We start from the raw sequence: 17,156 nt of genomic DNA on the forward strand, positions 1-17,156 counted from the left end.
ACCTTTGTTTCCTAACTTAAAGGGAATGTTTTTGACATTTACTATTTAACATGTTTGTAAGTTTTTTGTAGGTACCCTTTGTTAGGTAAAGGAAATTTTTGCCCTGTTCCTAGTTTGAGATTTTCAGTGTGAATGGGTGTTGAAGTTTATTAAGTCTTTTTTTCTTTGTTGTTGAGATGAGCATCTAATTTATCTCCTTTAATTTATTAGCATATTGAATTATATTGATTGATTTTTTAAAAAATTTTATTGAATCATAGTTGATTATACATATTTTGGGGGTTCAGCTTGACATATGTTGATCAGATCAATATTACTAGCATATGTATTGTTACAAATCATACTTATTCTTTATGCCCCTTGTCCAGTCTCTCCGTATCCTTCTCTCCCTCCCCCTCCCCCCTGACAACCCTGGATTTCTTCTCTCCTGAAAGAGTAATGGTTACTCTTGATTTGTTGCCTAGATGATTGCTCCAATGCTGAGAGGTGTGTTCAGGTCCCCCAGTGTTATCGTAGAGCAGATGCTTCTTCTGTCACTCTGGAATGAGCTTTGCGGAGAGAGACAATCTCTTCTTTTCTTTGGTCTCTGCTGGTGACTCTCCTTGTGTCAGTGCCCTCCAGTGGCTGGTGGACAATCTGTGTGATGGTTGTGGCGTCTAGCCGCTTTTACAGCAGCTGTGGTTATTGTGGTGGCTGTGGTGGGCCGCCCTCATGGAGGTGATGTTTTTGGCATGCTCCTTGGCACTGGTGGTGTGCCTGGTTGTGGGGTGGGGGGTCTGGTCCCGAGCTCCATGCCTCAGGTCCCTGAGCGGGCCCCAAGGCACTGGAGGTGTGTCTGGTTGTGGGAGGGGTGTCCAGTCCTTGGCTCCATGCTTCAGATCCCCAAGTGGGTCCCAAGGTGCTGGCACTGTGCCTGAACAAGAGCTAATTTTTTGTACTTTGCTTACTTCTAAAATGGGGGAACTTCCTGTGGGGGCCAGTACTTGAGCTGTGTGGTTTAGCTAAATTGCTGCTTTGCTGCTGCTTCCCTAGGGAAGACTTTTTGTGCAGCTCAGGTTATATTGGTTGACTTTATAGGTACTTCTGGCTCTCCAGAGACCCGATGCACCTGGATTGTGTAGAAACTCTGATGTGGGCCTAAGTCTTTTAATGAAACTGCACCGCATGCAATTCTGTATTCCTGACCACTCTCCTCTGGGTGGTCCTTCACTGACTGGGGTGCTGGTCAGCTGTTCTTGCTGTGCATCAGTGTTCCCCCGGTGGTCCTGTCTCTCCCACCTCCTGTGCTGCAAATACTTCCCATGGGACAGGCCATGCGTTGGTCCCTTGCGATGACTCATTGGCCTCTGAGTGTCTCCTTTTTTTCAGTTGTTGTGGCTATTCGCTCCTTTGTGGGTTCACGGGAACCCTATTAGTGGTCTTGCTGGCCTGGGGGCCACCAAGGTCCTCTTCTCCCCTGCCACCTCCAAGCAACTTCATCTGAAGGTCACAGCTGCGGCTTTTGCTGGCTCATGCTCCGTGCACTCAGCAGCTCCAGGCTTAAACCAGCCGCAGCACAAAATAGTCAGAGCAGTTTTTTCTTTCTCTTGTCATGGCTTCTCCCACCTTCATGCACTCCATCGGTCTCTCCTCCTCTTCCCCTGAGCTCTAGCGGCCCAGCTTGGCTGTTGTTGCTTTTTTATAGTTGTAAATTGGTTGATTTGTGGGAGACAGTGACTCAGGGGACTGTCTGTTTTGCCATCTTGACTGGAAGACTATATTGATTGATTTTGCAGTGTTAAGCCACCCTTGTATGCCTGGGTTAAATACAGTTCATGATATATTATCTTTAAATCATGAATTTGGTTTGTTGATATTTTCTTTCTTATTAAGATATAATTTATATATTGTAAAATTTACCCTTTTTAGTATATAGTTCTTTATGTTTTGACAAATGCAGACAGTTTGGTAACTGTCACCAGCCACCCTGATTTAAGATACAGAATAGTTTCTTCAACCCCTAACAATTTCCCCATGTGTCTTCATAGTTAACCCCTTCCTACGTCACTAGGCCCGCTTAGTGACCACTGTTCTGTCCCTATAGTTTTTGCCTTTTCCAGAATGTCACAAAAATGGAATTGTAGAGTATATTGCTTTTTGATTCTAGCTTTTTTCATATAACATTGTACAAGTTGGTAGTTTGTTCTTTTATATTGCTGAATAGTATTCCATTGTATGGCTATACTATAGTTTATACATTTCCCAGTTGGGAAACATTTGGCTTTTTCCAATATTTGGTAATTATAAGAGTGGTTAATGTTTTGTTTAGAATTTTTCATTTGTCTTTACATCCCGTAGTTTTTTTCTCCTTTTTTTCTTTGCCAGTTCTTAGTATTAGGTTATGATACCCCTAAAATTAGCTGGGGGTGGTTTCCTCTTTGATCTCTTGAATAGTTTAAGTTTGGAGTCAGTCCTGGGGTATTTGGTGGATCTAGCTGGTAAAAATTCTCTGGAACTGGATGGAGTTTTTCTTGGGAAAGTTTTAAGCTACTGACTGTTCAAGTTTTTTGTTTCTGTTAAAGCAGTTTATGTCAACTATATTTTTCTGGTAATGTGTTCATTTCCTGTAAGTTGTAAAAGTTATAAAAAGTTATTCTTGAGAATATCTTTGCCTTTTTATTACTTATAGCATTTATAAGTTACGTCTCCTTTTTTCTCTCTCCTTTAATTTTCCCAGAAATAAGTCCATAGGTTTTAAGATCATTTTAGGCCATAAAATTTTTACTTCAACTGTATCTATCTCAAGTTGAGATATATAATTTTTTCATTCATTCTGAATACTTTCTGCTTTTGGTTTTTCTTTGACTTGTAGGCTGTTTGGAAGTGTGTTTTTTAACTTCCACACATGTAGGTTTTACAGCAGAATTTTTTGTTATTGGTATCACACTGTCACATAACATTTATGTGATAACTAACCTTTCAAAATATTTGCAGAGACTTGCTTTATTGCCTAGTATGTGATTGATTTTTATAAATGTTCTGTGTTTTTTTTAAAGGAATGTAAAGATTGTTTGATCAAGCTTTTTATGTTGTTCATAACTGTTTTTTGGCTGCTGGCCAGTGTAGGGATCCGAACCCTTGACCTTGGTGTTCATATCTTTATTTTTTGATCTGCTTAACCTATCAATTACCAAGAGGTTTGTTAAAATATGCTACTATGATGGCAGATTTGTGATTTCCTGTTTTTACTTTAAATACTTTGAAGCTGGGGAATTTGACTCATTATTATGTAGTGACTTTCTTTATGTCTAATAATGTTTTTGCCTAAAAGACTATTTTTTCTCATATTAGTCATATTATTTTTCTTTTGATAAGCATATTTGCCTTTTGTATCATTTTCCATCCTTTCAGGCTTTCTGTATCCTCTTGTCTCAAATGTCATTTGTACATACCATGGACCTGGATTTAATTTGTAATTTAGTCTGACAATCTTTGTCTTTTAACTAGAACATATAGTTCATTCACATTTTTTTCTGATTATTGATATTTGGATTTATTTTCCTTTGTTCTTTTTCCTTTCTAGCTTCTCATTATTTGTCTTCATTCAGTTTTTTTCTTCTTTTGCTGGTTTGAAAGTTATGTTTCTAGTCTCATTGGTTCCTCTAGGAATAGTAACATGAATTCTTATCAGTGTTTAAAGTTAAACAAGAACTTTACCTGTTCCCTGATATAAAAGGACCAGTGTTTGCTTAGCTTTGCCCATATATTTAACACTTTCTTTGCTCACTCTTCTTCCATGGCTAGAATCACTATGCTTAAATACATTCTTTAGAATGTTTTTGATGTGTGTCTGCTGGGTGGAAAACTATTTCTCTTATTCCCTTTTAAAGATAATTTCCCTGGGTTTAGAATTCTGTGTTGGTTAATTATATTCTAACTATACTGAAGGTATTTTCTGGCTTTCATTGTTGATTTTGAAAAGTCTTAATAGTTTCTAACATGAAAGTATCATGTCTTCTTTCTCTGGTTGCTTTAAAGATTTATTTTTGTCTTCGATATTCTGTAGTTTAACTATGGTGTGTTGATTATAGATTTCTTTTTATTTCTCCAACGTGGGATTTGTTGTGCTTCTTGAATCGGATTTGTATCTTTCACTGGGTCTGAAAAATTTATCATTCTCTGTTAAAATTTTGCCCCATTCTCTCTCTTTTCTGGAACTCTGTATAGATGTGTGTTAAGTCATCTTACTTTATTATTCATGTCTCTTAATTTCCCTAAGTTTCTATGTTTTTGTAACTCTGCTGCATTTAGGAAAATTTCCTCTGATATGTCTTTCATTTTACAGATTTTCTCTTCAGCTGTGTCTGATCTGCATTGAGTCTACCTATTGAGTTTTACATTTCAATTACAGTTTTTATTTTAGTATTTCATATTTTTTTGTTTTACAAATCACTTTGATCATTCTTTTTAGTTTTTTTCTCCCTGCTTATATTTTCAAGTTTACCTTTATTTCTTTAAACAAATTAACCATAGATTGCTTTCATTTTATTTCTCTTCTGTGTCTGCTAATTTCCAACATCTGTGGTCTTTGTGGGCCTAGAGTTTGATGTTTGTTGTTTCTGCTGGCTCTCATTTTTGTATTTTCTTTTATTGAACATTTAGTGACTTTTTTTTTTTTTTTTTTTAATGAGAGGTGCTTATTTCCCTTGAAATTTTTTTGGTAGGAATTTTTTGAGGACTGGGACAAAGGTGGATTCCCCAGAGAGGATTTTCTTTTGCCCCTGTCAGGCACCTGAGTAGACTTCTGCTCTGGGATCATTTTATATTTGAAGTTCTCCTCCCATATGGTGCAAATTTGGCTGCAAACCAAATAAAAGGACAAGTTAGAGTTGGATTGGAAAGGGCCTTGAATATCTTGCTGAGGAATTTGAATTTTGTTCTTTAATCGATCATTGGGTGGGCCATCAGCTGTTTTTCTTTTCTATTTTTTTTTTTTTTTTTCTTTGTTATACCCTATGAACATTCATATCAGCTATTTTGAACAGGAAAATGACGTGGTCAGATGTATGTTTTCAAAAAATAACTGGCATCAGTGTGGAAGAAGGATTAGAGGAAAACCAAAGACGCCAAAACTTCATCTAAATTAATGAATTATATACACAAGTGTTTCTGCATGTGCATTCCCCCTGAGTCCTCAGCAAAACTCTGCCATCAAACTTGTTATTGGTCACCCTTTTTTTCCATTTCTCTCAGTAACTTTTCACCTTCATAATTTTTTTTTTCAGGCCTTTTTCTCAACCCTTATGCATAATTTTCAGCATATGAGCTTACTTCCTACTTGAGATGATCTTACTCAATTACAATTTTTAACTTTCTGACCATAAACTTGTTATCCATATTGATTTTCACTTCAGTTCTTCTACTCTAAGGAAGTGATGACCCTCTTCTTGTTTATGACTACTTTGTTTTAACCTATATTCCTGGTCCTTTTTTTTTTTTTTTTTTTTTTTAAAGATGACCGGTAAGGGGATCTTAACCCTTGACTTGGTGTTGTCAGCACCACACTCACCCAAGTGAGCTAACTGGCCATCCCTATATAGGAATCCCAACCCGCGGCCTTGGTGTTATCAGCATCACACTCTCCCAAGTGAACCATGGGCCGGCCTTTATATTCCTGGTTTTAACTTCTCTCACTTTCTCTGGGACCTTGCTCCATCTATTGTTTTATTCTTTAGGGGGTAAGAATTTGAGTTTTCCATCCAAAAACTTAAATAGCTTCTTCTTCTTATCCTGTATTCTCCCTTAACTTCTGTCAAGTATTTCTCCTTTTAACCGGGTTTCTGGAAAAGCTATTCTGCACCAGCTCTTTACTTTACTTCCCATTCCCTCATTAACCCAGTACAGTCTGCTTTTCTACCCCCATTGCAATACTGAAACCACTCATGACTAGGTTATCTGTGACCCAGTTGCAAAATACAATGGATTTTTTTTATTTTTATTTTTTAAAGGATGACCAGTAAGGGGATCTTAACCCTTGACTTGGTGTTGTCAGCACCACACTCTCCCACGTGAGCTAACCAGCCATCCCTATGTAGGGATCTGAACCCGTGGCCTTGGTGTTATCAGCACCACGCTCTGACCACATGACCAAGTGAGCCATGGCCTGGCCCCCAATGGATGTTTTTTATTTCATTCTTTTAGTTGAGCACTTTATTCCAGGCTCTTGGAAATACATAAGTAGACAAAATAGAAAATCATTTATTCCTTCATGGGCTTGCATTTTAGAAGGGGAAACAGTAAACATGATGAGAAAATTAACTGTTATAAAAGAGAAAAAGTATAGCAGGGTAAGTAGGCAGGGGTAAGGGGGTATAGGTTGCAGTGCTAGTAAAAGGTGGTCATGATAGGCCTCAATTTGAATGTGATATTTGAACAAAGATTTTGAAGCCAAATGGGTATCTGGAAGAAGAGGTTTTTAGGCAAAGAGAAAGTAGAGCAGTGATTTTCAAAGTGTGGTCCCTGGGGTGCTGCATTACCTGCGAACTTGGTAGAAATGCAAATTCTCAGAGCCTACCCCAGATCTACTGAATTGTGAGCTCTGGAAATGGGGCCCAGTAATCTTGTATTTAATGAGCTTTTCTGTTGATTCTGATACACACTAAAGTTTGAGAATAGCAGAACTAGAGTGATGACCCTAATGCAGAAGGATGCCTGGCATATTCGGAGAATAACAAAGAGGCCTATGCTACTACAGAGAGTGAAGAGAAGAGAAGAGATCAGAGATTGTGGGTGGAGGCAGATCATATAAACATTGTAAAAACATTAAAAAAAAATTCTGAGTGAAATGGGAAGCTCTTAGAGGGTCTTGAGCAAAGGACTGACATAATCTGTTTTACATTTTCAAAAGATCACTCTGGCTGTAGTGTTGGAACTGTGCTATAGTGGGGAGACATCTCTACTATATTCAGTGATGTTTTTCTTACCTTGAAATTGTGGGTTTTCTGTAATACTCTACCCATCTGGATTTTCTTATAACTTCCTTTTTCTTTTTTAATTGAAATGTATTGATTGTACATATTTTTGTGGCGTACAGAGTTGAGTATCTGTACATGTATACAATGTGTGATGATCAAATCAAGGTAATTAGCATATTCATTAGCATTATCGTTTTTTAGTGATGAGGGCATTTGATCTCTCTTCTAGCCATTTGATAACAAGCATCTTATAACTCTCTGATTTTCCTTTTTTTTTTTTTTTTTTAAGAATTATTTTTCCTGTGTAACTTAATTTTTCTTGTCCTCAGTGTTTCATTCTCCTTTGAGTGATGGTTTTAATTACATCTGTATGCTGATGACCCTATCTCCAGCTCACTTTAGAATTCCAGTTAATAATTTTTTAAATACTGTGTAGCTGTACAAGATCAATTTTTCATTTTGGAGGTTTTGAGTAAAAACTGAAATAGTAATTTTATTGTACAGACCCATGACAGTAATAGGGCAATGCCTGTCTACCCGTTTGGTCAACTTAAACAATAACCTGCAAATATAATCTTTGTGTAAAGTTAGATTTATTGTCTGAAACTTATGGTTTGTGCTTGTTTTTTAAGGTAGCATTGTGCTCATGAGGTACCTGTTAGGTTAATGGATAGTTGCTTTTATGCTACATCAGAGGGAAGTGCTGCCACCTTTTGTAGACAAGTGAGATCTTAATCAGCTAATAGATTTCTCATGACCTAATGAAATTCATAGATTTCTCATGTAGTAGAAAAATTTAGTGCTTTCTACATTTATATTGGAAGGCTGTTTTTGTCCTTTTTCCTCTCTGTTTATTTTTGTCTGGTAGTTACTACTATTTTGGTGTTCTTAGAAGTTTGGTCAGTTTTGCTATAATGGGACACACATTCTTGAAAATCACCACACTGCAAAATTGTGCAGTAAAATCCATGGAGTGTATGGGGAACATGGGATTAGAGGAACAGCACTCAAAAACTTTGTCAGTTTTTGAACATGAAGAAAAGATAAGAATTGAGGAAAACTGGTAGCACAGCTTTACATGTTAAATGGATTTAAAAAAACACTTGAAATAAAATGAGTATGTCATTTTGTATCGAAAAAGACTTAAGGTGTGCTTATGGAAGTGAAAGGTTTGCAGCTTGTGAGTTTTTATGAAGTGGTGCAAAGAGTGTTATCTGAAATCAGACAGGAAGTTGTAACACCAGATGTGGATGGGTGTGGCTCATAACATGTAGACTGAATGAATTACAGTAGCTGGTAGGTTTTTGAAGTGTGTGTGGTTTGTGTATTCCTACATGGCTTGGATCACTTGGGTGTAGTTTTCTTCATTCTCTTAGTGTTTCTTTGTGATAAATTGTGCATAGTAGGTATGAAATTTGTTATGCTCAAATTATGTTCTAATATATCAATCATGTTGCAATAAATTCACATTTTCAGAAAAAAGCCTTATAGCAGAACTCATCTATTTCAAAGTTAGTTGATTGCCTTCTGTTTACTTAGTCTGGGGAGCTTGATATAGTTATTTCTCTTTATTGAAGGAGTTGCATGTTCTTTCACCAGAAGGCCCATTTGAGCAATCAAAGTAGGATGTTTGAAACATTGACAGTTGTGGTATTATGGAAAAAACATGAGGTTTGGAGTTTAGATCTATTTTTAAATCCTAGCTTTGCAACTTCTGTTGTCATCTTGAGGAAAGGTTTCTGAGTTTTTAACTTCATCTGTTTTAACTACAAAAGTATCTATCTCAATACTGTTGTAAATGTACTATAACTTTATTAGTTGATTTGTAAAGCTGTCATAGATTAGATAATACATAAATGCAAGGTTTTGTATACTACTTCATCAGAAATCTGGGCCCAAGGCTAGAATTCTGGAAAAATGTGTGAATGGACTTAATTTTGTTGAGAGATTGAGAAAATGAAGCCCTTTATTGGCACCCTATAAAATAATTGCTACTAAATATTATATAGCATTTTATTTTATATGATTGTGGCTATCTTTTAGAGTATTAAAAAGATGCTATTTTATTTTAAAGGATTAGAAGATAAAGAACAAAATTTAACAAGAAGAGTCAGTACCTCAGATATTCTATCTGAAAAGGTAAGATACTGCTTTGTGAGATTGGAAATCTCTGTAAGACTGATTCTTAGATTGCTTTAGTCTGTTATTTTGAAAGGGAAATTCTATTTACCTTGCTTTTTATTCATTTTCTTTCATCATTACTATAATCACATTTGGACATATGCCTCAAAGATAAGAAATTCCGGAAAGACATCTTGGAGTCTCTTTCCATTAGGTTCTGCATATTATACTTAATTGAAGTGTTATACATATCCATAGATATTCTTTTTGTTGTTGTTTTTTTTTTTTTTTTTTTTTTTAAAGATAACCGGTAAGGGGATTTTAACCCTTGAATTGGTGTTATCAGCACCACGCTCCCTGAAGTGAACCAACTGGCCATCCCTATATAGGGATCTGAACCCATGGCCTTGGTGTTATCAGCACCACACTCTCCCAAGTGAGCCATGGGCCGACCCTACTGTTTGTTTTTTGAAACTGATTTCAATTTTGATCCAGAGATTTTCTTTTCCTATTTTTTGTGGATTATCTATCCTGTGTGGGAAAGCTTGGGAGTTAGATCTTCACCTGGTATCAAATTCTAGCTCCTACTCTTATTAGCTGAGTGACCTTGTATAAGCTATTTGGCCTTTGCTTGCCTCTTTTCTTTTCTGCAAAATGAGTTTAATGTCATCTATTCTCTGGGTTGTTGTGAGCCATCAGTAGAATAAAGTAGAAGCATGAAGCACTGTGCGTGATATGTAATAGGCAGTCAATAACCAAAGCCTTTTTTTGTTATTGAGTTAGAGATCTGAAGTAGCTGCAGTTTCTTCTATTGAGATTTCAGTTTGTTTTCATGAATAGATTGAAATGATTCAAAGAGCCTAGGAGGTTTTGGCAAAATACATGGTACTGAATTTAGGGATGATAATACTGTCATGTGCTGCATAACAATGTTTGGGTCAACAATAATGGACCACATGTATATATAACAGTGGTCCCAAAGGATTATAATGGAGCTGAAAAATTCCTATTATCTAATCACATAGCCATTGTAACATTACTCACATAGGAACAATAGAGTATGTCATGTTACCTAGATGTGTAGTAGACTATACCATTTAGATTTGTGTAAGTTTCCTGTATGATGTTTGAACAATGATGAAATCACCTGATGCATTTCTCTGAAGGTATCTCTGTCATTAAGTAACATAACTGTATGACAGACACAGACACACATGTTTTTTAATATCCTCACAATAACTCTATGAAGTAAGTTGACATTAAATATGTATTATCGATGAAGTAAGATTCATTTGGGGAGATTAAGTGACTTGCCTAAAGTTACATAGGAATTAAATGTCAGAGCAAGTAGTTGAATGAGGTTCTCTGACTCCTAGTTCAGTGCTTTTGCTGTTCAGGTAGCTGCTTCAAGTTGTGTGACAGAATCAGAGTTTGGTTTCTTATTTTTTCATTCCAAAAGGAGTAGTTGAAAAAGTAATCAGATAGTTTTAAGTCTCAGTGGAAAAGTCATGATAGCTTTATTTTAGTTAAACTCTCTAGATTGGTACTTTCTAATAGAATTTTCTACAGTAGTGAAAATATTCTATAGCTGCACTCTCTGATATGGTAGCTATGAGCTACATGTGGCTATTATGAACTTGAAATGTGATTAGTGTGGCTCAGGTATAAGTTTTTTAATTCAGTTTTAGTTCTAAATGGCCACATGTGGCTCACTGATACCATATCGGACAGGATTTCAGTATCAAGCAATAGAATTTGATATGTGTAAATAAGTGATTTATAATTAAAAAGAATCATGATGATGTTATTTTCTATTTATTTAGTCTGTCTCTTAACTCAAGATAATTTTTAAATATATTGCTTACGTGTATTTCCCAGCAGTGAAAAGGGTAACTGTATCGTGGTTTGGTTAAACTGAAGTACTAAAGTATATAATGGTATTTCAATTAGGGATTTATAGTAGTTCATATGAAGGTGAAACCATTAGGTAGGATCCACTATTTTCTTTATGCCTAAGAATAGAAATAATTTAATTGGATTTTAGAGAAAGTTTAATTATAATTTATTCACCTATAAGAACAAGTTATTAGGTAAGCGGGCCTTAACCTTTTAGAATCTTAGACTCTTCCCTCCCTGTTGGTACAGACGCATAAATGAAAAACATACAGTTTTGCATTTAACTTCAGGAATAGCGAGGCCAAAGGACACCTCCCTTCTCACCCCCCAACCCATAGACTCCAGTTAAGAACTTCTGCTTAGGGAGCCTGACATTTTCACTTGTATTTTAACTGAAATGTGGAGAATAGTTTAATTTTTCAAATTATCTCAAGAAAGATAGAATGAAAAAATTAAGAAGTTATTTCAATTGGAAGAAAGTTCTCAAATGTCTGCTTTTAACATATATTCCTGTTTTAGCTTCCCTGAAGAAATCTTGGGTGTTCGAGAAATTTTAATATTCAGATAGATATCTGTAGCTTTAGAACACATAATATTCAAATGTAAGCAAATCTACAGATTTTTTTTCTTTAACATTAATTTAAAGAATTAAAAAATGTCTATAAAAAAGTAGGCAAATTTGGATCTTGACATTCAGTGTATCTGTTCTGTATGTTACTAGTGAGGCTACTAAATTATATGATTATAGAACTACTTTATTCTTTCTTTACCTCTCCTGGGTTCTTGATTTCTTCTTACATTTGCTGCTGTCAGATTTTTACTCTTTCAGGTTTAAGAAGTCCCATTAAATGCTAAACTAACTTCCCTTTTTTGCATTATCCTGTTCTGTCAGTTGTACTCTTTCCCTCCAACTTTATGTCTTTACATGTATCCACAGATTGATATTCTATTTGTATTATAGGAATTAAAATAGGATCTTGGGCTGTAGTAAGTAAATTAGTTTCCTTATTTTATTTTTATTTGCCTTTTAAATATTTGTCTTAAAAGTAACTTTAATTTTTTTTTTTTTTGTTGGCTGTAGAGTAGGGGGATCCAAACTCTTGACCTTGGTGCACTCTAACCAACTAAACTAACTGGCCAGCCCCAAACTAACTTTACATTCTGCTCTTATAAAAGATTTGGCTTGGTGAAATATTTAAGGTTAAATAATAGAATTTTAAAATTTTAACTGTTTTTTCTTGGTTTTAAAGAAACTTGGTGAAGATGAAGAGGAGCTATCTGAATTACAGCTTCGTCTTTTGGCCCTTCAGTCAGCCAGTAAAAAATGGCAACAAAAAGAACAGCAGGTGATGAAAGAAAGCAAAGAAAAATTGACTAAGATGAAAACCATACAGCAAAAAGTTAAAACCAGTACAAAAACACATTCGACCAAAAAAGTTAGCACTACAGGTGATCATTTCTGTTAGATTCTTTTAATTAAATTTATATATCAGTATAGTTTACAGATTTTAATTCAGAAAGTTTTTTGAGTTTGGGAGATTATATGTCCCTAAAATGGAGGACAATCCTTTATAAACAGAACTTAGAGGAGGAACTTTATAGATGACTCAGTGGTAATGAAAATAATTTTTAAAACTCTTATTTTCTTTTAGCACCTATAAAATTATAACTATAACAGGTACTAATTTTCCTGTATTTTTTATTGAAAGCTAAACAAGCACTGCGGAAACAGCAAACAAAGGCATGGAAGAAACTACAACAACAAAAAGAACAGGAAAGACAGAAAGAAGAGGATCAACGGAAACAAGCTGAGGAAGAAGAGAGAAGGAAAAGAGAAGAAGAAATCAGAAAAATTCGAGATCTCTCAAATCAGGAAGAACAGTATAATCGATTTATGAAATTGGTTGGTGGAAAGAGGAGATCAAGAAGTAAAGTAAGAAATGCAAAAATGCAAAATCGAAACATTACTTAAATTTTAGTGCTCTTATAGTCTTATTTCATAGATACAGTCAATCCTGAAAAACTATAAATATCTTTTGTTTGATGGAGCTTATTATATAAATAACTCTTGGGGGAAAGGAAGGTAGGTTATAATTGGGAGTGAATCTTTTATTACTACAGGTGTTAGAAATAGAAGAAATGAAAGAGAGACTAAAATTATGGTTAGCAAAGATTACTTTTAGGTTTTTTATTATTTTCTATTTAGAAGAAAGTAGTATTCCTAAGCTGTGGTGAGGAATTTTTCTGAAAATGGCTGTGTCTTAAGTATAGGGGCAGAATTTTATTAGTTTTTTATTATTTTGTAATGTGGAATGAGAATCATGTCACGATTGATTGCTATGGACTATTTTAAAGAATGTTAGATCATGATATAGTAATAACCTTAGTGCATGTGGCTGTTTTGTATTTAGCCACTGAGCATTTATTGAGCATTTACTATGTGTAAATCATTGACAGTCAATGAGTGAATCATTGTCTTTTATGGATGGTGTCAGGAAGTAAAGTGGAGATTTAATATTGATCTAGTGCTATTATCCGTGACAAGAGTTTTTGGAATTTTGAGTTTTAAGAATACACTTGTGAATGTACTAATGAAGAATAGAGGAATAATAAAGAGTAAGTTTTTTTTTCTTTTCGGGTGAATTATGTTATTATTTGAATTTACTTTTCAGTTTGGGAGAATGTCCATATTAGAGCAGATTACAAAGGAAAGTCCTTTGGCCTAAGCCTCACATTAACTGTTTCAATTTTGTATTTTTGATGTTGTCTCCAAAAGAGGTATATATAGTCACTGATATATACTGATAAAGATGAAAAGTAAAAAGTCATCATTATATAATTCTAAACTTGTGCCACTGTACCACTGTAGTGCACTGTAAAATTAATATTTTTTTGTAAATCTTGAGTATATTGTGAATAGTAAAATTTGACATTGTAAGATATAGTACATTGCAATTGAAAGAAATAAACCACAATTTTTTATATACTATTTTAGAATGTCTTCATTTTTTTTTTTTTTTAATCCACTGGGAACCTCAAAAAATGCAGGTGACCCACACCTCTGGGGGGCCTTGAGCATAATTATCACTTTATCTTTAAAATGTGATAATTTTAAGTAGAGGCCTGAAACTAACGGGTTGTGCATAACTTAACTATATGAACACCTAACAATAAGCTACTGTCTACTAGACTTACTGTTTCTGCTGCCATGTAACTGGTGCTCACAAAATGACCAGCTTTTAGAGCAGGGGTTCACAATCCCAGCTGCAGGTCAGAACCACCTGCCTTTTCCTGGACCCCGCTTCAAATCTCCTGAATTATGTTCTCCAGGGCTAGGACGTGGAGATTCCTATGCTCAGAAAGCTCTCTACTTAAGAGTAAGAGTTCTTTAATTGGAGAGAGTCAGCAGTTAGGTTTGCTGAAGCAAGCAATATTATAAATATTCATACTTTGAACTATTTAAAAGCACTTTGATGGAATCTTTTTCTAGAGATAAGTAATGTATTATTTGCACATTACTCTTTTATCTCCATCTGGATAGGTTTTGCTAGTTTTTAGTTTGTTATAAACTGTCTATGTGAGTAAAACATTGTAAGAAGTAAAAAGGGAAACAACATGCAGTACAGAAACACATGAACCAAGAGTTTATAGTTTTCAAGTATCATTAATTTATTCATAATTAAAATGTTATTGGATTATTTTGAAATATTCTAAATACAAGTAGTCTCGGTGACATAAAATATGCATTTATTCCTCTAGTTGTGTAATCATACAGAAGCCATAAGTATTCAAGAGCTCAGTGTCATTTTATAGAGGAATAGCTAATTATTTAGTGGCTCAGTGAACTATGGGGGATTTCATCTGTATAAATAGGTTACTTGTGAGATTCCATTTTCTGTCTGGTGATGGAGTTGTAAAATGTTAACTGCAGTGTAGCTGTCATGTAAACTGAATTTCCCAAATCAGATGTGATAAACAGGTCTAACTGAATCACCGTGATTTTTGATACTGTTCCTTAGAAGAAAACTATCAGTTCTTTTGTGATTGTAGCCTGAGAATAGCCTAAGACAGAAAATGCTTTGAAACTAAAAAAAAACATGTCGTGTACTTAGTCTTCAGATCCTGACCTGAGGCGATCCTTAGAAAAGCAACCTACTGATAGTGGAGGAGGCATTTATCAATATGATAACTATGAAGAAGTTGCTATGGATACAGACAGTGAAACCAGTTCTCCAGGTATGAGCCAAATCTTGAAACATTTGTGTATTCACTGTTATTAAATAGAGAAATGGTCATTAAGCTATCCAAAACCTTGAAAGAAACATGTAATGGAAAGTGAAATTTACTGATGGATTGTACAACTACAGACATTGTTTGGTGTTATAAACAGAGAGCAAACCTCAAATGTATAATATTAAGCTTTATTTGCAAGTGTTTCTTTTTTGATAGACTTTACATAAGAGAGCATTGTTTAAATTCTGTTAACTGTTTGATTTAAAAAGTGAAGATTGTGGGAAAGATGGGAATACTGCTCTTTAAAAAACAGCAACAAACTCTTGATCTTTATATTCTGCTTCACTCAAAAAAGAAAGATCTTTTTTGCTTTTTGGCTTTCTCCCTCCTTCCAGTGATCTGACTTTGTGGGAATTTGGAGATGGAAAGTAATACTAGTGGTATCTCAGGAAAGGCTGGTTAGAACTGGTCAGGGCTTTGCCTACTTTAGGCTGCATAGTCTAGAATGTAACCCTTATGTTTAAGGGTTTTTGTTGATATTCAAGGGTTATTGGCTGTGAGAGACCTATTTTCTCACTAATTTAAAATACATAAGGCATTCTGTTATCTGCCTCAGTCTTGGCATTCCAGGAACTGGAGTACAATCATGTATCACTAATGACAGTGATACATTCAGAGAAATGTGGTGTTAGGCTATTTCATTGTTGTGCGAACATCGTAGAGTGTGTACTTGCACAAACCTGAATCATATAGCCTACTACACACCTCCAGCTCCCTTATAATCTTATGGAACCACTGTTTTATATGCAGTCTGATGTTGGCTGAAACACTGTTCTGTAGCACATGACTGCACTTGAAAGACCGTATAATTAGTGTAATTCTACTTGTGGTCATATTGTGAGACCAAATCAAAACTGGAATCTTGTTTTGGTGTGTCTAGACTAGAGACAAAGCAAAATACATATGTTTGGGTAATGTTTACCAAAAGTGCTCATTTTCAGGTTATGGTTTTAGGGTGCTGTTTGATAATCTCAGATTTTATTACGTTTTGATTTCATAATTTAACTCTTCTTTGGTCAGTCTTTAACTTTCTTATTTTCAGGTCTTGATTATAATTTCCAAGTATTGACAATATTATTAATACTCTGTATTTCTATAAAATAATTTTATGATCCTCTGAAATAATTTTGTAAAATATTATACAGAGAACATAGTCTCCATTCAGCTTTGTGAAATTTTAACTTCTTGCCATATTAACTACAGATATTTATATTTTTAAGAAGTAAAATGTTCTGAAGATCAATTTAATGTATTCCTGTTGAAGTATTTCTATTATTTAAACTCCTACCAAAAAAATTTTTTGTAGCTCCTTCACCGATGCAACCACCCTTCTTCTCTGAATGTTCATTGGGGTATTTTTCTCCAGCAACATCTATTTCTTTGCCTCCACCACCTCAGGTTTCTGTAAGTCAGAATTGTTAAGATTTCTAAGAAAAGTATTGTATTGTCTTGTATCTTTTCTAATTTGTTTTGAAAAACTGGTTTGTAATTAATGAATGGTTACGTTTGAAGAGAGATTAAGAAATCAGAATTGCTTACCAGAATTAATAGCTATGAAATAATATTGAATAAACAGTTGATGTTGATTTGCTGTCAAGCTATCCATTTGGTAGAATTTTTTTCATAGCTAGTTTTTAATTTTATGTTGACTTTTTTTTAGTGCCTGGCATGTTTTCTCTTCTCTGTGCTTCTCAGTCAGTAGCTACTCAGAAAATGTTTCCCAAAGCAGGATAAAAAGTATCTCCTTTTTTGGATTATCTTTTTTGGGGAATTGGGGTTTAAGTGCACTAGGATGCTTCCAAAAATTAATTCTTTCCTTTCTGCTCTGTTTTTAACTTGAAAATCCCAACAAAAGAAAAGCATTGCCTGTGGAAGTTAATTTTTTCCTCCATC

At 34.8% G+C, this 17,156-nt stretch overlaps 1 protein-coding gene across 1 annotated transcript in view; it reads left to right on the forward strand.

The window, feature by feature from the left end:
* ZFC3H1 (zinc finger C3H1-type containing) overlaps positions 1-17,156 on the forward strand; it is a 52,969-nt gene that overhangs the window by 6,106 nt on the left and 29,707 nt on the right. Inside the window, exons 3-7 of the mRNA XM_063075947.1 lie at positions 9,028-9,092; positions 12,221-12,419; positions 12,680-12,903; positions 15,083-15,206; positions 16,570-16,667. Coding sequence (XP_062932017.1) covers positions 9,028-9,092; positions 12,221-12,419; positions 12,680-12,903; positions 15,083-15,206; positions 16,570-16,667 — 710 coding nt within the window. The remainder of the gene's footprint in view (positions 1-9,027; positions 9,093-12,220; positions 12,420-12,679; positions 12,904-15,082; positions 15,207-16,569; positions 16,668-17,156) is intronic.

The sequence above is a fragment of the Cynocephalus volans genome, chromosome 12 (assembly GCF_027409185.1).
Source record: "Cynocephalus volans isolate mCynVol1 chromosome 12, mCynVol1.pri, whole genome shotgun sequence".
Taxonomy (NCBI): domain Eukaryota; kingdom Metazoa; phylum Chordata; class Mammalia; order Dermoptera; family Cynocephalidae; genus Cynocephalus; species Cynocephalus volans.